We start from the raw sequence: 22,276 nt of genomic DNA, 5'->3' as shown, positions 1-22,276 counted from the left end.
GAGGAGGACAACAGGCAGCAAGCCTGCCCGGGCCCTGGCCGGAGGAAAGTGCAGCCGGAAGCTCTGCCACCACAGCACTCCTCCAAAGCCCCGAGGCAACGCAGAAAGTAACCCCAGGCTGGTCAGGGTGCTAAACACGACCTCTGCGGGGGGACAGTGTGCAGTGAAGATGTAACCGGGTAGAGATAAAATGGATTCCATGTTGGATCTGTTTCTTTGATTTTAACTTTCCTTTTCGCTGCTTTTGTTATTATAATCATACATGATGGCCTGCCTCAGGGAGCCCTGCCCCTCTGCCTGAATGTTAAACTAAAGGCCTCTGTTCAGCTCACAGGCAGACAGTCTGCCCTGCCCACCTGTGTGAATGGCTACAAGAAAGGAGAAACTAACACATCCCCTCACAGAGATTGGTCATTCCCGGAGATGTTTTGCAAGACTGATGGCTCTTTCACTTTACTTCCTCACAGCCTCTCCCTCTCTGATTCTACAAAAGAAACTGGCATCCAGACCCCATAAGATGTTTTTTAGGAGACACGAGTCTGCCATCTTCTTGGTCTGCTGGCTTTCTGAATAAAGTCGTATTCCTTGCCTCAACACCTTGTCTCCAATTCACTGGCCTGTTGTGCGGTGAGCGGAGCAAGCTTGGACTCGGTAACAAAGACAGCTCAGGATTCCTACAATCAAAGGCCACAAATAGACGCCCACAGCTCCAACCACTGACACACCTAAGAAAATAACCACCAGGAGAGTCAGGGTCCGTAACAAGTACGACCTTTCAGACAGCCACTATGAAAATTATTATTTGATCATTTTTAACAAAGACAAAACCAAAATGTGGGGAAAACTGCATTATCAGTGTAACAGGGAAGAGCTAAATCGGACTCCATGTTCAATCTATTTCTTTGACTTTAACCTTTGTTTTTCATTGCTTTTGTTATTTTAATCATACATAATGGCCTGCTTCAGGGAACTCTACCCATCTGCGAATGGCTGCAGAAAAGAAGAAATCAACACATCCCTTCCCCCAGGCTGGTCATTCCAGGAGATGTTTTGCAAGACTGATAACCCTCTTTACTTTACTTCCTCACAGCCTCTCCCTCTCTGATTCTACAAAAGAAACTGGTATCCAGACCCCGATAAGATGGTTTTTTGGAGACACGAGTCTGCCATCTTCTTGGTCTGCCAGCTTTCCGAAAAAAGTCATATTCCTTGCCTCAACACCTCGTCTCCGATTCACTGGCCTGTCCTGCAGCAAGCAGGGTGAGCTTGGACTCGGTAACATCAGGAGGCCAAGAGCTAAATAAGAATCACTCTGAATGTCTATGATACTAAGTATTCAAAATGAAAAGTAATAAAAATGCAGGGGAGGAAAAACAAACCCATCTTAGTTCACTGGCTGAGGCCCTGAAAATCTCATGCAAGACAGACTAAGGAGAGAAGAACAAACAGGCTTATGAACTTGCACATCTTGCATACAGGCAGGGCAGCTCAGTGGTGGTGACCCCGAGGGGGTGGTTAGGACTTGGGCTCGTAGACCATCTTAACCAAGGAACCATGAATGTTGTGAGGAAGTGACAAGGCAAGGGAGGGGCCTTGCACCTCTAGGAGTGGGAAGTCGTGGGAAGGTAAACACAGGGGAACTAATGCAAGATGCAGGCTGTGAGCAGGGTGTTGCCTCAATTCCTCCAGGGCCCCTGCGCGGCTGAGGACCACCCCGCCCTTCCTGGTGGAGGGAGGAAGGCAGGGACGTTTTCTTTGGGTCTGTTACTTTGCAGTTGCCTTCACCTCAGGATAATCCTTACGTCAAAGTGGCATCTTTGGGGGTGGCATACTGACCCCCTTTGATGCTCAGCAGAAAATTCCAGAAGTGCAGAAAACTATCTTTAAAAAAGAAAAAGTCCTGTCACCCAGAGATATTCGCCATTACATTATTTCCTGCCCATATTTTAATCTATATATTCTTATCTTTTAATCCATGTGTTCCTATATTTAAGACCTTTTTGAGATCATATTTATGTGGGTTTGCATGTTATTTTTCACATATTATATTGACCTGTCCTCTTAAACAGAGAAGACTGAGCATACTCTTACCTTTTCTGGATGATTCCAGGATCATCATTGCTATGGAAACCAGTCACGTGACCACCCTTGGGCTGCTCTGGGTGGGATCATAGGTCTGCTGGTTCCCCTCACACTGGGCCCTCAGTCCACTCCCCCTTTTCTAATTACATGCTTTCCAGTAAGTGTTCTAAGCAATTAACTAGATAATTAAGCATATTTGAATTGTGACTAAAATGGGGTAAGTGGGATAAGGAGCAGGCCTCCCCCAAAGGCTCAGGAAGGTAAAACTGCTTTTGGCCTAATTTCTGGTCCACAAGTGCTCATCAAAGGGCTGAGGCCAGTGTCTGAGGCTGGAAACTCCAGACCATCAACCGGTACACAATTTCTCCAAAGCAACCTGGCTTCCACTGAATTATTATAGTTGTACAAAAATGGAGAAATCATTTTCCAGATTAGGGGCAGGGGCACTTTCAAATACATGTAGACATCCAACTCTCAGCTGTTATTTCCAAAACACAAAGTCAATTTCTCCAGAAGAAACCACAATGATTGGATTGAAGACTGTTCAACAAATCCACAGATATTTGCCAAAACATCTGTGCTCAAAGCTCAAAAACTGAAATAACCATGGTGGCTCTTTCCGGTCTGTATAACCCGTGAGCACTTCACACGATGAAAGAGAAGGCAGCAGAGTCAGCCACGTGCCCAGCCCTGGACCAATCCTGGAAACTGCAAATGCCGACCTGCAGAATCCTGTTACTGGAGATGATAAACCCCTATTTGTTTAAATAACTCTGAGTCTATTTTTTGTTACACATACTGAAAGCATCCAGAAACAGTCTTTGCACTCGAGAAACTCAAAATCCAGTGATTAGTTACAGAAGATTAGTGAACGATTATAGTATGGCTGACAAATTCTATGGCAGAAATATCCAAGGGCTCTGGGGTCACAAAGGAGAGATGTCTAGATCAGAGGGCAAGATCAGGGGACGTTCCTACAGGGAGAACTGAGATTTGATGGAGGTGGCTACAGAGGAGGAGAAATACCAAGAAGAAAACAAGTCAGTGAGGCTCAGGAAGGTCACACTGATGATTTAATGTTTATAACAGATGTGCCTCACCAATAAACATGTTCTTAAAAAATAACACAGCTATCCTTTCCCCCAACATTTTATTAGGAAAAGTTCCAAGTTTTCAGAAGAGTAGAAAGACCTGCACAGTGAACCCATGTTCCCACCACCTGGATTCTATGATCAACATGTTGCTACTTTTGCTTTATCACAAACCCAGTCATTGGGCATCCCCCAACCCACCATCATTCCATCTTACTTTCTGATGTGTTTCCATGGAAACTACAGACATCAGTACATGCCATCCCTATCTTCAGCAGACACCCATTGTTTACAAAGCAATTATACTTCTCCCAGTATATACATAATCTCTTTCATGAACCATTTGGGTTCATTGCCAATACACAAAAGCCACAACACAGACCTTCCAACAAGGGGTACCGGGGCCCATAACACCAAGTCCTGGCAGGCTAACAGCTTAGAGCTGGAGGACTTTTACCGGGGACTCAAGAAACAAACCAACAGACACCCTTTAATACATCTCTACCTATGGACAGGAAAGCCCCATAGTGGGCTTTGTTTTTGCCCAAAAAACATTTAAACACTACTCTCTGCTAAGCTGTGCATCTCTGCCCTTAGAAAACTCAATCTCCTAAGGAAAGATGTATAAATAAAGCACAGAAATAGATTTGCCCACTTGCAGTGATAAAGATGGTACAGGGTCTGATGCAAAGCATAATGAACTCAGGGAAAAGAAGATCCAGAAGGCTTCAACATGGAGTCCAAGTTCACTGAGCAGAGGGGGTGAGAGTGGAAAGCTTCCCACGCGTAACAGAGAGCACGTGCAGAGCAACAGAGGCATGAAGCATCCTGGCAGGTCCTGGTATCATGCGACACTGGAGCACAGGTATCGGTGGGGAAGTGACCAGGCATTGAGTCTCAAAACATAGATTGCTCACGAACAAATGGGCCCAAAATACTGTCTTTAGAAACATATCCTAGAGAAAACAGGCAACCACCACAAGGTGGGTCCCCCAGCCCAACCTAACTGTAAGGCATTGGGTCAATGAGAATGAACATGTACCCTCCCATAAAGAAGATCAAGACAGCTTCAGTTAGGTGGCTTGGCAGGGAGGCAAAAGAGCTGGGCAGTACTTGTTCTATGTAATGTTCTGTGTAATGATACACTAATATTAGACTGGACTCTCTACTACTTTGTGTTGATTCAAATACAAGAACACATATTTGCCTGAGAAGTAAAATTCTGAAAGCAAATCATACTGTAGATACATAAACCATGCAACTGTGTGTTATGAGGAGGGGGTGGTTTCTACTGCCCCTCAGTCCCAGGGGCCAATACACCCATTAGTCTTTGGTTAAACTTAAGCTAGGAGAAAACAAATCGGTAGGTAGAGTCAAGATGCAAAATACGATACCTTGTCATGAAAATCAAATGAGAATTTAAAAATGCAGGAAAAAATTTACTCCTTAGTCCTCATAAAATTCAAGTGTCCTGGGTAATGTGGTACACACAAAAGTGCTCAGGAAACAATAAACACTGTTCACATGCAAAGAAGTGAATTTAGCACTTTTTCTCCAGGTAATATGACTTGAAGGTGGTAACCTGGATATTACTAATAGGCTGTAATCATAATACTTGAGTCTCTCATAATATTCTTCATGTTTTTAATCCTTTAAATAATCAAAATGGAAGACAATCCTAAATCTGGGACAATTTAAGCCCCAAAATAATTAAGGACAGTAATGAAAACAGACCACTGAAGAACGAGTTCACTAACCCATACCTATAGTAAATATTAAATAAACAAAGGGAGAAGGGAAGGTTCCTGCTTAGAGTAGAGGCCAAAGGTAGACTGATAAACGTAGAGGGTAGGGAAGTGAAAAAAAATCAACATTTTGCAACTATCAGAGTAAAGACTGGTTCAGGCAAGAATCATTAGTAGATGCTAAATGTGAAGGGGAGATTTAGATGAGGAACAGGATACTTGCATGGTCTTAAAGGCTCTCCATAGATTACTTATGAATCAGACTCTGCATTTTAACAAGCAGCAGTATTCTAAGTGTCAAGACAAATCCCAACTGTTCATACCACCTCCTGTTACAAACCAAATCAGGAACAATCTGATCTAAATTAGGTCATGAAGGACCCTCCCCACAAAACAACACTCTCAAATACAAAAGAACACAGGAAACAGATGGATTGCAGGGACTGTAAATGCTGAATAATGAAAAAGAAAAGTGCAATGATGCTGTCTACTCAGGAGATATCATTTCCATTAACACTGAAAGTCAACATAGTCTTCCTATTTCCTAGCATCTAACACCAAATCATTAAATCATTGTGACAAAATGACTGTATACACAAGTGTGCATGTGTGTAAGAACAGGAACTGACAGCACTGAAAACCTACATCACTGTCCTTTTAATGACACAGCACAAACTCGTGGTTATTTGTAAACAGTCTCATACGCACTGCCTGGACAGAGAGGTAGGTACTGTCTTATTCATATGAGTGTCTCCAGGGCCTGCAGTGAATCAGAGACCTAGAAATGCCCAGAGAATGAATAAAGAATGAATGAATGATGAGGGAAGAGTTTTAAAAAACAAAAACGAGGCACATTTTAAACAATTTTCCATAACACGTACTATGCCACATTTCTCATCCACGTTCCATTAAGGAAATGTTGTCTCTTGAGTGTCCTATTGTGAACACTGACTCTAGAAGGTAAGCAATTAAAGTAGCAGCCCTCCCCAGTGGTTCTTTTTGTGGTTTAACAATAAATGCTGTTAGCTACAAATACAATAATAATTTTAAATGCACACGTGTACGTACACCCATGTGTGTACATGCTCAGGAGCCAATTTGAAGAGACGGGTCAAAGATAGACAATTAAAGATCAACAAAGATAGTAACTGCAATGGATTGAAACACATCTAATCTGTTCAAAATAATACTAAAAACCACCTTATTCATCACCTTTGGAGGACTAGTGAAACAACTCATTATTTTAAAAATTGGCAAATTAAGGGAAAGAATTTAAAATGTATCTTGCTTCTCCTTTACAAACTGTACCAATGGGTGACCAAATAATAGATGAAGTCAAGTTTCCCTCTACAAAATATTCTAATCAAGAAATGACAGAATTTGTGCTATCACCATTTTGCAGTTCCTCATCAGTTAAAAAAGCTAGTAACACAAAAAAATTTTTAAAATTTTTAAAAAAAAGCTAGTAACAATGGGCTGTTAACATTACAAAAAAGAGACAACCTGACATCTTGAAAAAGACACATAACCATCAATGATGTAGTCTTGCCAAAAAAGCTTCTGAATCTAACTACTGATTTACCAGAGTTGCGGGAGACAGAGGAATATGCTGAACATACCACACAGACACACCATCAGCAACACAGAAACTGCAGGAAGCTCTATGGAATAAGCCACCTGATTTCTTCAACAAAAAAGTGCAAGAAAAAAGAGATGAAGAGGGAACCTGTAAAATATGAGACTTAAGAATCATATCAACTGACTGAAACACACAGACCTTATTTGGACCCCAATTTGAACAAACACACATAAGAAAACCAGGGAATTCTGAACATTGACTGGATTTGATATTATTGTGTCAAAAATTTCAGGTGACTACATTTAACCTCACTACAAATGAAGCTAAATGATATATGGGATTAGTTTCAAAGTTATCAGGGAGGAAGAGAGTGAGTAGATATAGATGAAATAAGCCATACACTGATCACTGTCTGATGGATACAAGGTAGTTCACTATACTATTCTCTGTACTTCTGTATATATCCAAAATTTTCTACACTAAAAAGTTTTTTTTTAAATAATGAGGACAAAGATATAGGTGCCTGGGTCCCACCCCCCTAGAGATTCCAATTTAGGCACATGAAAACCTAGGTTTTTAGGCTGTCCAGATGATTCCAGTTCACACCTAGATTGAAAACCATCCCACTATTTCACCCACCACCTATCACATAAAACATATATTAATTGAATTAACTAAGATTGGAGCCATCTTCTCACCTTAATTCTATAGCAATGAGAATATTCATCTGGAAATCTTATTCTCTAATGACTGTTAGCTGACAGTCTCACAGATAACAACATGCTACCACCTTTGTCTTTTGCAAGAGCCATGGTTCGTTGCTATCTTAAGAATATTGATTCACTTTTCATAAACTGATTCAAGATTATCATTCTGAGTTTTCTAGTATCTTGATGGAGATGACAAAATATCACTGCTCAACTCTCTGATGTCATCCCTAGAGACGATCTCTTTATTTTTCACTCAGCCCATCAAGTGAATGCTTTTCCTCTTCATATTCACCTCCTAACTAGAGAATCTTATTCATCATAGACTCTTCTATTTAACTTCTGTTCTTCAAACTCAAGTACAACAATCATCTCCACAGACTCACTCAGAAGTTTTAAAGTCTTCATAAAAAGGGGAGCCCTGAGTAAATGAGAAAGAAAAATTTTAAAAGACTGTTTGTCTTGGGAAAGTGTAGAATTTTACCAAAAATAGGACAAAATCATGAAGGTTTAAAATGACAAGCTCACTTCCAAGTAATGAAATAAATTTGAAGAAACAAAGAAAGTGATTCTGATTTGAAAATGAATTCTTGGGTTTTCACAATTTAGAACAGGATAGAAACTCTAGAAACGAGGAAACATTTTTTTAAATACTTTATCGAATTCTATCAATACCTAAATTTTAATTTTTACTAAATCAGGTTTGGAACATTGTAGCAGCTTTTGGGAATCCCACCTTAAATCATCCATAAAAAAACAAATGGATAAGCCCTATTACGTCATAAGTTCCAACTGAAATGCTTATTTTTGATGGATACACTCACAGGACTAAATTATTAATTACTTTAGTTTCTGGATGGTGGCCCACTTACCAATCTTTACATTGACAAAAAAAAAGTACACACTGCAGTATCTTCTCTCAATGAAATCTAGAAATTCACTTCAGGACAGTTTTTTTAAAGGTTTGCTTAAACACTCCAAATCTTCCATGTTACGTATGTGGCAGGAGAATGTGTCTATGGCAAGAGTGCGTGGCTCCAGAGTCAGTGTTGTCAAACCATATGTGTAACCACCCTGTGAAAGAACGGGATGTACTTTCATATTCTATTTTATTTCTTGCCATAAGTCACTAAAAGTTCTCCAAAGCCCTCCCAACTCTCCTCCAAAATAAAAAAGCAGAGGATTACTTAGAGTAATAGCGCATTAAGAATAAACGGGCCCTTTGCTTAATCTCCAAAATATACAAACAGCTCATTCAACTCAATAAGAACCAAAAAACACAAACAACCCAATCGAAAAATGGGCAGAAGATCTAAATAGACATTTCTCCAAAGAAGACATACAGATGGCCAGTAGGCACATGAAAAGATGCTCAATGTCACTAATTATTAAAGAAATGCAAATCAAAACTACAATGAGGTTCCAACTCACACCTGTCAGAATGGCTATCATTAAAAAATCTACAAACAGTAGGGACTTCCCTGGTGGTCCAGTGGTAAAGAATCCTCCTTCCAATGCAGGGAATGCAGGTTTGATCCCTGGTCAGGGAACTAAGATGCCATGGGACAACTAAGCACACACGCCACAACTACCAAGCTCGTGCGCCTCAACTAGAGAAGCTGCGTGCTGCAAACTACAGAGCTCACATGCCCTGGAGTCTGTGCACCACAACTAGAGAGCCAGCAGTGGAGAGCCCAGCACACCACAACATAAGATTCCACATGCCTCAACGAAGATCCCATGTGCCACAACAAAGATGAACGCAGCCAAAAAAATAATTAATTTAATTTAAAAAAGAAGAAAAAATCTACAAACAATAAATGCTGGAGAGGGTGTGAGAAAAGGGAACCCTACTACACTGTTGGTGGGAATGTAAGTTGGTGCAGACACTATGGAGAACAGTATGGAGTTTCCTCAAAAAACTAAAAAAAGAATTACCTTATGATCCTGCAATCCCACTCCTGGGCATATACCCAGAAAAAAACTATAATGCAAAAAGATACATGCACCACTATGTTCATAGCAGCACTATTCACAATAGCCAAAACATGGAAACAACCTAAATGTCCGTTGACAGATGAATAGATAAAGAAGATGTGGTACATATATACAGTGGAATATTGCCCAGCCATAAAAAAGGATGAAATAATGCCACTTGCAGCAACATGGATGGATCTAGAGATTGTCATTGAGTGAAGTCAGACAGAGAAAGATAAATATCATAAGATATTACTTATATGTGGAATCTAAAATATGACACAAATGAACATACCTATGAAGCAGAAACAGAATCACAGACATAGAAAACAGACTGTGGTTGCCAAGCAGGGTGGGGGTGTGAGGAGGGAGAGAGAAGAACTGGGAGTTTGAGGATGAGCAGATGCAAACTATTATAGAGAGAATGGATAAACAACAAGGTCCTACTGTAGAGCACAGGGAACTATATTCAATATCTTGTGATAAATCACAATGGAAAAGAATCTGAAAAAGAATATATATATATATGTATAACTGAGTCACTTTGCTGTACAGTAGAAATTAACACAACATTGTAAACCAACTATACGTCAATAAAAAAATTTTTAATTAAAAAAAAAGTATTCTTTTTGGCCTTTGGCCCTTTCGGCAAAAGCACATATGGTAAAAATGAATTTTAAAAATATTTTGCTAAATAACACACAACATATACAATTTAAGGTACTGTCTTCCTGGCATCCTTTTCTAGAAGCTGCTCCCCTCCACCATCCGCATGGTTATTACAGGAGAGAGGACAGAGCTGAGGGACATAAGACATCCGGGTTAGTATGTGTCCCCATCCCCGGCGAGAAACTGAACCCAAGGAGGGCACCTGACCCAAATTTGGGTGCAAGACTGAGATGGCTGGGTCCACGGTGACTACAGCCTGGAGAGGGGCCCCTGGGCAGGGGTGAGAGAGAAGCAGGAACAACTGCGGCCCTTTAGACAGAGCACTGGTCCTTCCAAAAGGAAGGGCATCTCCTCAGCTGGGATTTAGGAATGTCAGTCTTCTGATTTAAGAGATACCAGAAATTTGGATTTTTATATGCAATCTCCCTTTTTCAGTTAGTTAATAACTCAATTCATTTGTAAAAAGCACTGTGAGCATGCAAAGCATGTCTGTAGGCCAGTCTTACAAACTGGCAGCTATGCTTTTTGCCAAGTAGTAGAAGCTGATCTATAGAGTCACACATGGGGAGAAACACCCGCTAGTCCCAGCATCATCCGGGGCGCTGGTTCCAGCCATGCCTGAGCCCCACCTAAGCCCGGCACATCCTCTGTCCCTTCCTGCGGCTTTGTTTTTCATTTCCCCTCCAAGTCAGTGACATACACTGGTACGCTCCCAATACACTCCCCTTTGGGAAAGGGTGGGGGGAGGCATAAAGTAGGAGTTTGGGATTCACATATACACACTGCTATGTATAAAATAGACAACCAACAAAGACCTACTCCCCTGTGTATAGCACAGGGAACTCTACTCAATATCTTCTAATAACCTATAATGGAAAAGAATCTGAAAAAGAATACACACACACACACATATATATACATACATCTGAATTACTTTGCTGTACACCTGAAACTAACACAACATTGTAAATTAACTGTACTTCGATTAGAAAACAAAACCCTTTGTGGCGTGACACTGCCTGCCTGACACTTCTATCCCTTCCCACCAAGGGCACCAGGTGACAGCACACATGGCTTTGAAAATACACAAATAACTCAAGTCCAGGGACTGAGACCCGGGCAGGACCAGAGGAAAATACACAATACAAAAGCACCTCCTCCTGAATGAATAAAGCACAAACCCTACATACGGCAACTTTGCTGAAGGGCCTTCCAGCAAATCCCAACTCTCTGCCCCTTGTATGTCTAGGACTCTTGTCCACGGTGACAGAAGCCCCAGGTGAAAGTAGCTTAAGCAGAAAAGTCCTGGGTTGGCTCACACAGCTGATGTCCAGAAATAGAGCTCGTTCCAGGGACCTGGACGACGCCTCCAGGACCAGAACGACGCCTCCAGGACCAGAACTGTCTCTCCCCATTGTTGGTCTCCCCTCGCCAATCTACTCTCCCCCACCATCGCCCCTCCCAACCCCAGGCCTCTCGCAGCCAGATTCCCTCCTCTGTGGGTATCCGCGTAGGTCTAGAGAGGCCTCCTGGACCGCCCAGCCTCAGGCAGCCCCTCGCATCCCCCACCTCTGCGCTTTGCGTCTTCCACTGCCCTGACCCCAAGCTGCAGTTCCTTTCTTTTTCTACTTCCTTGCTTTTTGCTATTCATTCCACAATAATTGAAGCTCCAAGAGGGCAGGCCCCAGAGCTGCCTTTTCCCCGTTGTATCCTGTCACCATACGGACATTTCCCTTTGTCATCATCTAAATCATGCTGCAACCTAAATAACGTGGATTTTACACAAACTATGGTCATCATGAAACCTAGCACATGGTATAAACTTGACACTTGGGGATTCGTTCATATCCTATTTCTGGTACTTATGGTCAAAAGCCTAAAAACTGTAAGCCACTACTTCCTTATTTCAAAAGCAAAGTTTGACAAGTGGATAATACTAGTTTAAAATTTTTTAAGGTCTGAGAATTTGTCAGTAAAGAATTTTAATCTCTTAAGAGTGTTACTTCACTATTCTTTGAACTTATTACCAAGTTATCATTATTAGTTATGAGACAGGCCCTTAAAACAGAGACTATCAGATCACCAAGTACGTTTATTTATTTAACAAGTCTCTGAATAAACAAAAAGCTGCAGCCTCAGGGGTTGGGTATTTCAATCCAATATGAGAAGTCCCTACAAGATACACCAGAGGTACTCTAAAAATTAGAGCCCCCTAGTTTTTATAAGAATCTCATCATTTCACCCACTGCTTTAAATGAGGATTTAGGGTCCTCTGCTATCCGGTTGGCAGGGACCTTTTTGACTGGCTGTCTCATATGTGACTCTGTCCCTCAGAAGGGAGCCCAGGCCCCTGCAGGGGTCAGCTCAGCCTGGATGGCCAGGTGACAGGAGCGGCAAGACAGCTGCTGAGCACCTGCGCTGCAGGGGCCGCTGCTCACCTAGACAAGGGTCTCACGGGGCTGCTGCTGAGTCTCCCGCAAACCCTTCTAGCAGACAAAGCTACTTGGTCTGGACTTCCCCGGTAAGTTGGCACTTTCTTATTGCTTTTCATGAAACGGGGATTCCAGGAGTGACGGTTCTGGAAGGAAACAACTATAGTCATCACAGCACTCAGAGTTTCTCTCTGTAGTTTCAGCCTTTCCTACATGCACTGACTCACAGAAGGAGACTCGTGTCCTCTCCCTGTGTGTAGCTGCTATAGCCATCAGCACCAGGGAATAGAATATTTTTATCTTCTCATAGAGGTGTGACTCAGTTTCCATGTCTATGAAAATAAGGAAGTTGAATTAAATGATCTAAGTTCCTTTCCAATTTTTTGCTGTGTTTTTCTGAAATTAGATCTGCAGAACAACTTAACTTCGTGCTCCCGTGTACCTAAGGAAATTTGCTTTAGGCGCTTCTATTCCCTAACGCATATCTCTTTATCTGTTCTCCCGCCAAAGGGAAAACAAACAAACAAAAAAAAACTAAACAAAACCAAACTCAATTAACTAAAACAAAACCAGAAAGCTCGGAGTTGCTCCCCATAAGCACCTGCCTCCGGTCTGTACCTCAGGGCACAAGTTACTCCTTCCTCCTGAAGCAGGGTCTGCCTGAACACCTCCTCCACTACGCCCCGCCACCCGGCTTAGCTGACCCTCCCAGTCTAGGCGTGCTCCCAGCCTGTCAACACCACCCGCGGCTGCACTGGACGTGGTCTGTGCGCTGGACTTCCCCCTGCACTGAGAGCTGCCCATTCATCCTGTGTGCTCTGTGCCTGGCACTTAGGAGATGCTCAATCTGGTGGATAAAAAAAGCAAGTCCTCCGTCTGGGTTGGGAGGCCTCAAAGGGACAAGTGGTAACTGGCAAACTTTGAAAAGTTAATTCACTTAACAGATGACTTTCCTGAACTACAAGCAACGCAATAAGAAATGGTGGGAGGTAATTTGCAAGCTCTGATTTTTTTTTAAGGATGTGTAATTATGCGGAACATAGAAGAATGGTACAACTCAACCGGTTTGCAAGGCAGAAATAGAGACACAGATGTAGAGGACAAATGTATGGACACCAAGTGGGGAAAGTGGGGAGGTTTGGGGGGGAATGAATTGGGAGATTGGGATACCAAATTGTACACTCTAAATATATGCAGTTTATTGTATGTTAACTGTATCTCAATAAAAGTTCTTAAAAAAAATAAAAAATAAAACTTCTATAAATTCTAAAAAAAAAAAAAAAAAAGAATGTGTAATTACTTCTGAAATGAAGACCTCTCCTGCCAGGCCCTCACCCCCAATGGAATCTGGGTATCTCACTGGCCTTGGAGAGGCCACCAATTTACACTCAAGTCCCTTCTACCTGCACAGGCTGTGCTGGAGACATGAGAGCTATTTCATTTCCCGATGGCTGGAGGTCAAGTCTGGAACTAGCACACACGGCCCCGTCCTAAATGACGTACCCAAATACGATCCTGTTTAGAGATGTGCTACCACCATTTCCATTTCTGCATCATCTGCTAGTACATCACGTGCACGCAGACAGAGCTGTGTGACCTGGAAGGTCACTTAGCCGGTTGGTGGCAGGGCTGGGAGCAGCCGCCCAGCTGTCCTGCCTCAGAGTCCCCACTCTGAGCCAGACACTGTGCTACTCCATTAGTGGGCTGCGGTGGGGTGGTGTGAAATCCTGGAATTCACGGGTCAGAAAGCTCAGTAAGAGACATAAATGCATGGGCAACTAGAGCACAAGTTCTGAAACAAAGACCTGGGAGGAAACGTACAACAAAAAGCAATTGTTATATACACAAGAGAACGGACCTGAATAGATGTTTGTGCACCCGTGTTCAGAGCAGCATTCTTCACAACAGCTAAAATGTGGAAGCGACCCAAGTGTCCACCGAAGGATGAATGGAAAACAAGCTGTGGTCCGTCCAAACTGCGGAATATTATTGAGTCTTTAAAAGGAATGAAATTCTGATATAAGTTACAACATGGATGAACCTTGAAGACATTAGGCTGAGTGAAACAAGCCCTTACAAAAAGACAGACCTCTTATGATTCCACTTACCTGAGGTCCGTGGAATAGTCAGATTCGTAGAGATGAAAAGTAGGCTGCGGGGGCCAGGGGCTGGGGGTTAGTGTTGAATGGGCACCGAGTTTCAGAATGGGAGACAGAACAGTGGTGATGACTGTACAACAAAGTGAATGCACTTAAGGCCACGGAGCCGTCCACAACATAAAAATTGTCAAAATGGTAAATTTTACATTATGTATACTTCACCACAATTTTTTTTAAAGTAGCTATATGCCAACTACAGTCTGGATCAGGAGGAAAACCCGCTCAACCTGAAGTCTGGAGCCTGCCGTTAGGGAGCTAATGACCTTGGTAGAGCTGCCTTTCTCAGCCTCAATCTGACGCATAAAACACACCGGAGATCTGTATCTTCGGGGCCATCATGAAGAAATGAGAAAACACCTATCGCGATACCTGGCTCTGAGTGAGCCCTTTGCTTTTTGGATATCACTCTGATATTCTAGAAAAGTCTTGGGAAAGAATCTGGCCGAGGAGCCGAAGCTATGCCACGGCAGGGCGTCACGCCAGAGTCCTTTCCTCTAACCGGCCGCCCCACCCCAGCCTCGGTCCTGCTAGCTCCCCGGCTCCCCGCCCGCCTACCGCCGCCCTCTGCCTCCGGACGCCAGAGCCCTGGCCTCCAGCACCTTCCCCCGCACACCAACCCCGTGGGCCCACAGCCCTCCTTCCCCACTCACTACCCTTCCCAGCACCTGCGTGTGGCGAGCAAATGCTGCTGCAGCGGGGAGAAGATCACACAACCAGCCCTAGGAAACGTCACAGCCAGTGCGTGTGTGGTCACAGGGCAGGACCGGGCATTCACTCTCCACTTGCTAGAAACCTCCCTGGGTGGCTCCCCACGCTCACTCTCCACCAGTTAGCTCACCTCATTCTCCCCAGACAGAGGCCACCACGCCCACCTCCCCCACTGCTCCTCCTGCAAACCTAGGAGCCCGCCAGCACCCATGCCCACCTCCTCCTCAGCTCCTGCTCCTGGCACAGGCCAGCCCTCCACACAGGCACTGCACTCCGTGCGGCCCCCTTCCCCACCCCCAAGGACATCACTCTGCCATTATCCTCTTCTCCCAGCACCGCTGATCAATCTGCACCTCCCTCTGGGGTCCTCCCCAACAGCATACAGACACGTTCTGCTTAGCCGTCATCCTAAACACACACGCCCCTTTGGTGCCCATATGTCCCTCTGGCCGGTGACACAACGTCTCTGTAGGCCTGGTGATCTGTGCCAGTGCCTCTCCAGCAAACTTCCTGGGAAGCCTGTTCAAACGCATGTTATGATCCGGCAGGCATGGAGGGGAGCCCAGGATTCTGTACCGCCAGCCCACCCCAGATGCTGGGCCCTGCGTTTTCTCCCTCACGCCTTCATGTCTGAAATCCGCTCTAATCTGGTGTCTTCCCCCAGCAACTTCCAGGAGACCCGTCCCATCAAGGTCACCCATTGTAAACTCCAATCAAAACTCTTCTTCCTCCTTTCTCGTCCTCTCCAGTCCTTTTAAAAATGAGTGTGTAGCAACTGTGACAAAACACTGCCCGGCAAGGGGAAGTGGGCCAACCCAAGATTCCTCTCCATCTCCCCCCAGACACGGCCGCGCCAGCCCTGCGGCCCCACGGCTCCCACGGCACCCGCTGTTCCTCGGGCAGCTCCTTCCCCAGCAGAGGCTCCTGCCAGGTCCTCCTCCTCCACCTGGCTTCCAGGTGTCACTCCTCCTGAGAGCTCAGTGTCCCCTCCCCTCTCCCCCTCCCCCTCAGGGATCTCACCTGTCTTAGCAGCTTTACCTGGAGCCTCCAGACGCTCAGGAGGCAGCCCAGAGCTCTCCTGACCCCCAGACTCACTCCCTTGCTCTGCCTTGGGCCACCTCTCCCTGCTTGGGTGTCTTACAAGAATCTCAAGCTTAACAATCCCAAAATAGAACTCTTGATTCTTCCCTCCTTAGAACCTGCTCCTTCTCCACGATCCCCCATAACCAGTCCTATTCAAGTCATCACTATAGCCGGAAACCTGGGAGTCACCTTTGATCCCCAGCCCCTCCCCCAATTCACGACCAGTCCTACTGACTCCACCTCCAAATCACACTCCAAAGCCATCTGCTTCCTCCATCTCCTCTGCCACAGCCCAGGCCCAGCCACCAACCGCTGACCAGCCACGACCTCCTAACTGACCTCTCATCGCCCCTTCAGCCCCTCGACAAGCTGTTCTCCACTCTGCCCCTGCTGTAAACAAAAGCCCCTACAATCAAGGTGTGTTTACGGCCCTTTAACAGCTCACCATGAGTGAAATCCAAACCCTCCACCCACCACGGCCCCCAAGACCCTGCACCGGCCTTTCCCCAGCCACTGTGCCTTCTTCAGTTCCCAGGACATGCCAAGTGCTGTCCTGCCCAGGACCCCTTCCTCATCGTGCTTTTAGGAAGACCAGAAGCAAGACGAAGCACAGTACAGTCAGGAAACTGAAGAAAGCCTGTTGTGGCTGCCTGGAAGCAGAAGGAAAGAGGTGAGCCTGGCATGAGATGAAGCCAGAGAGGAAAGAGCCAGCAGGCCCCGCAGTTTAAGGATTTTAGGCTTCCTGCTGAGAGCACTGCAAAGCCTTTCAAGCATTACAAGCAAATGGGTGACATAATGAGACTTGCGTGTTGAAAGATCACTGTAGCTACAGTGTGGACACGCAGAGGGCCCCGGAGCAGACAGGGCAGATGCGGCAGGCCCAGCCTAAGGGAACGGCAGTGGACACGGGGAAGGTGGCCAGACTTTACAACTATTTCGGAAGTTATGATATGTGGGTTATAAGAAACACAGACCTGGGCGTTCAGTGACCTAGTCACGGTTCTCGTATGTATTTGGTCTTTGTCCACGGCCTCCCAAGCCCTTGGAACTTCCTGAATGATGAGAGCAAGGGGAGCATCTTTCACGTTTGGTCCCTTGCCCTCAGTTCCTGAAACTGATTCAGAGCCATAAAGGTGACGTGAGTGTCTCGTTATTCGTAACAAGCCCCTTCGCGCCACACCTGGGCTACGCTGATGCGGTGACTCTGGGGAGGCACCTAAGGACGCCAGGGGAACCAACCTGGACCAGAGGGCTGGAACTTTCAGGCCCACCCTGATTTCGGGTGGGGGCGGGGGGGGGAGGCTGGAGGTTGAATCAACCACCCCTGGCCAGGGGTTTAATGCTTATGCAGTGGTGCCCCCACACACTCCCCAGAGGGCGGTTAGGAGGGTCTCCAGGTGGGACACACACCCCGAGCGCCACTCCACGAGGCCAGCAGCTCCCCTGCACCTCTTCCCCTGGCTGCTGACTCACGTTCTCCAACATCCTTCGTAATCAATGAGTAGCTGAGTAATGAGATGGGTTTCCTGAGTTCCGTGAGCCACTCTGGCAAATCAATGGAACCCAAGCGGGGGACTGAGAGCCTCTGGTGTGATGGTCTCCTGGCCAACTGGTCAGGAGTACAGGTGACGACCTGGCATCTGGAATCCAAGCAGGGTGTCATGGGGACCTCCGATCTGTCGCTGGATGTTCAGAAGCACAGGTGACAGCCTGGACTTGTGCTTGGTGTGTGACGCAGGGGCAGTCTTGTGGGACTGAGCCCTTGACCTGTGGAGTCTGCTGCTGCCTCTGGGTGGAGCGTGTCACAGTTGCGTTGAATTGTAGGACACCCTGCTGATGCTAGGGCATCTCTCAGCCGTGTGCCCCCCCCACCACACACACATACCCCACATTGAAACTGGGTGTAGAACCCCATTAGAAGTTAAAAAATGGCAGAATTTACTGAACAAATACATATAATTTGAGATTTTTAAAAGGCTTCAGATGCAAGGGTGAGCACAGGTACCATGTTGGCTGAAATCCACTCCTAATGATGGAATCAGCTAATCCATAACGAATGACTGGCCATCCATCTCTTCCTGTTTTTACTGGCAGAGGCGGGTGGGAGGAAGGAGGGGGACAATGGGAGAGGTAAGATAAAAGAAAAGGAAGATACTAGCTCATAAATTAGGGCAGCTGATGGGAAAAGGACCAAAAATAGGAAGAAAGGAAAGGCAAATTGTGCTGACTTTTCCAGCCGGCCTCCTGGTGACTCTAACAGCCTTGAGCTGGATTGGAATGAACAAAAGCAGGTCTCAGAAGACTGCATCTGCTGAAGTTACAATTTAACATGATTTATGAAGCCTCTTGTTATAAATACGCTTGAGTCAAAGGATATTTGTCACATGAAAGTACTAGAATCATAGAATTTTTAGAGATAGAAAGAAACCTGGAGGTGACTGACTCAGGCTTCTGGCTCGGGACTCCTAAAATCTCTCCACGTACAGACACTCCAGAAAGATTTCATCTAGAAGCTAAAAGAATACGGCCCTTCTGTCCAAGTGGACAATTAAAATGTATTAGGGTTTCACAAGAGAAATGAAGAACTGCTAGGCAGATAAATATTGTCCAAAGATTTAAGGTAACTGGAGGAAGGGCTTTTTTTCTCCCCTGGAATGCCATAGTTTATTTATTGGTCTTGGTGTCAGGGTTCTAGAAAACTTTTTCCTGTGATTATGCCTCTTTTCTCCCTCCCTTTTTAAAAGAACTTTTTATTGTGGAAAGTTTCACACATATGTAAACGCAGGAAGAAGTGTTTAATAAACAGCCCTGTATCCATCACCCAGGTTCTCCAAGATTTTTTCAGCTACTTTGCCAGCAAGTTTTATTTTTTAAAACTATGCAGATGATTAATGTCTGCCTTGAAACTGCTCATCTAGGAGATCATTTTGGCAATAATTTTTTACCAATTTGTTTTAGGGTTTAAAAAAAAACTCAGCTGTTCCATTTGGTTTAGGGACTAGCAAGATTTTAATTACTAATTTCCAAAGCTACTGCATATTTGGCTAATTAATCCTAGCATCTGACAATGAAGGACCAGAAAAAGAACATAAAGTTTCAAGTACAATATTAAAAGTTTCTAGAATAGTAAAAACTCCAGCTGCATTTTAGTCTCCTACGGTACAAACTTCAGGAAGCATATGAAACAAAACCTCCAAAAAGAAATTGTGGTAGCTAGCCTCCAAGAATGCCAAGGTCCTCAGGTTTCCCCAGGGCAGTCCACTCCCACACTGCAGCAGCTTGGTCCATGTGATGGCAGAAGTGACGGTATACCACTTCCCAGATTAGATACCAGGACAGTGCAGTTTCCATCTTGATCATCCTCCCTCTCCCTCTCCCTCAGATCACTTGCTCTGGGAAGAATGTGAGCTCCCTTGTTGCGGAGCGGCCACATGGTGAGGGCTGAGGCCTCCAGCCAACAGTCAGGTGAGTGCCCCACGTTGGGGCAGCAACCACAACCTCGGGAGAGACTCTGAACCAGAGCACCCAGCCAAGCTGTTCCCAGATTTCCTGAACTTCAGAAACTCTGTGATCATAAATGTCTGTTGTTTTAAGCTAAGTTTGGGGCAATCTATTACACAGCAGTAGAAAATTTACTCAAAAGACAGACAAACTTTAGAAGTAGGTAGCCACACAGCACCAAACTACTCTATTTCCTTCAACTTATGCCATATTCTAAGCAAAATTTCACAGCCTGGAATGTTTTAATTTGGATCAGACCTAAGTCAGTATTTTGTATGTCGATTCCCAATCTGGTGGGCCTAAAGCGCACTGTACAAAAACTGCCTGAGAAGCATTGACAAAAGCAACAGAGACAACAATGGATTAGCAATTATCTGTTAACAACACCTGTTTCTGCATATAGACTTCAATTTTCAAAAAGGCAAAAATTCCCCAAAGATTTGTCTACAACCATGACAGAGAACACTGAGGAAAATGATAAGCAGGTTCTTTATTTTTAGAGTAACATAAACTTGAAATTGAGACCCGGCTGGCATTTTGTAGTTGCTATAGTAACCAGACGTACCTTCCCTCTTTTGACACTCAGCATCCACTTTCTCTTCCTCTTTCTTTCCGCTCTCACCCACCCCAAAGCTCACACGCCCTCTTGCCTAAATGGCCCCTCTACTTTTTGGAACATCTAAGAAGATGTACATACGCACACCCATATTTGTATTCTTAGGAACCAAAAGAACTGAGGTGGTAAAGGAGACAGCGCGTGGTCAAATCTCCAAGGCCAGATAATCAGCTGGTGATGGTTAGATCAGGGGGCCTGTGCGAGCAGGTAGCTAATGCTCAATAAATATCAGTTTCCCTCCTCCTCCTCCTCCTCCTCGCCCACCCCAGCCCCCTCCACACAATGAGGGAAGAGCTCCATTTTTTCTGGTACTCAGTCAGCTCTCTTGTATTCAGACTTCTCAGCAACATGCATTCACTTCAGGAAAACATCCAAGGGGCTGTTTGTTTAGAAGTACAGGCAGCCCCCAACTTAGGATGTGATCCACAATTTTTCAACTTTATGATGGTGTAAAAGAGATATGCAATCAGTAGAAACCATACTTCAAATTTTAGATTTTGATCTTTTCCCAAGCTAGCAATATGCAGTAAGATACTGTGTTGTGTGCAGGAGACCTAAACAGACATGTCCCCAAAGAAGAGGTACAGACAGCCAAAGGCACATGACAAGATGGTCAACATTGCTAATCATTAGAGAATCGCAAATCAAAGCTACAGTGAGGTACCACCTCACACTAGTCAGAATGGCCAACGTTAAAAAAGTCTACAAATAACAAATGCTGGAGAGATGTGGAGAAAAGGGAACCCTCCTACACTGTTGGTGGGAATATAAACTAGTGCAGCCACTATGGAGAACAGTAGGGAGGTTCCTTAAAAAACTAAAATCAGAGTTGCCATATGAGCCTGCAATCCCACTCCTGGGAATATATCCGGACAAAACTCTAATTCGAAAAGATACTTGCACCCCTGTGTTCACAGCAGCACTATTCACAATAGCCAAGACATGGAGTCACCACACTGCCCATCAACTGGTGAATGGATGAAGAAGATGTGGTACATATACACCACAGAGTATTACTAAGCCATAAACACAGAATGAAATACTGCCATTTGCAGCAACATGGATAGACCCAGAGATTATCATATTAAGTGAAGTAAGTCAGACCGAGAAAGACAAATATCGTATGATATCACTTAATGTGGAATCTTAAAAAAAAAATGATACAAATGAACTTATTTACAAAACAGAAACAGACCCATAGACATAGAAAACACACTTATGGTTGGTTACCAAAGGGGATAGCAGATGGGGGTGGGGGGCAGGGGGAGATAAATTAGGAGTTTGGGGTTAACATATACACACTACTCTATACAAAAGAGGTAAACAAGTGCCTACTGCATTGCACAGGGAACTATACTCAGTATCTTGTAATAACCTATAATGGAAAATAATCTGAAAAAGTATATATATATATATATATATATATTTGTATGTGTGTATATATCTATATTTGTATCACTTTGCTGTACACCTGAAACTACACAATATTGTAAACCAACTATACTTCAATTAACTTGAAAAAAAATCCTCTCTGTGGTGCTAGGCTGCAGCTCCAATCAGCCACAGGACCACGAGGGTGAACAACTGATACAGGACCAGTCTGTACCCTCCATACCAATAGAGCCAGTCTGTTTTCCACTCTGAGTACAGAATTCAATAAGTTACATGAGATATTCAACAGTTTATTATATGATAGGCTTTGTGTTGGGTGATCTTGCCCAACTGGAGGCTAACGGGGGTGCTCTGAGCACGTCTAACGTGGGCCACGCTAAGTGATGGGGTTCAGCAGGTTAAGTGTATTAAATGCATCTTTGACATGATATTTTCAACCTATGATGGGTTTATCAGGACAGAACCTCATCGTAAGCCAAGGACAAGCTGGAACTGGAGCCGAAGGAAAGTGGGACTCTTGCTATCGCCCTGAAAC

General features: G+C 44.5%; 1 protein-coding gene across 5 annotated transcripts in view; it reads right to left on the bottom strand.

Moving 5' to 3' along the window:
* The window catches only part of RALB (RAS like proto-oncogene B), a 66,026-nt gene that overhangs the window by 18,523 nt on the left and 25,227 nt on the right, over window positions 1-22,276 (bottom strand). Inside the window, exon 5 of one of the 5 annotated variants that reach the window (XM_057744028.1) lies at window positions 14,141-14,258. The exons of 3 other annotated variants lie outside the window; for them this stretch is intronic. In XM_057744028.1, the coding sequence (XP_057600011.1) occupies window positions 14,141-14,258 (118 nt within the window). Of the gene's footprint in view, window positions 1-14,140; window positions 14,278-22,276 lie in introns of all 5 variants that reach the window. One more of the 5 variants, XM_057744022.1, reaches the window with a different exon arrangement.

This window comes from Hippopotamus amphibius, chromosome 8, assembly GCF_030028045.1.
Source record: "Hippopotamus amphibius kiboko isolate mHipAmp2 chromosome 8, mHipAmp2.hap2, whole genome shotgun sequence".
In the NCBI taxonomy this organism is placed as follows: Eukaryota; Metazoa; Chordata; class Mammalia; order Artiodactyla; family Hippopotamidae; genus Hippopotamus; species Hippopotamus amphibius.
Note: the sequence above shows the minus strand (reverse complement) of the source record. Positions and strands in the feature narration are given on the sequence as shown.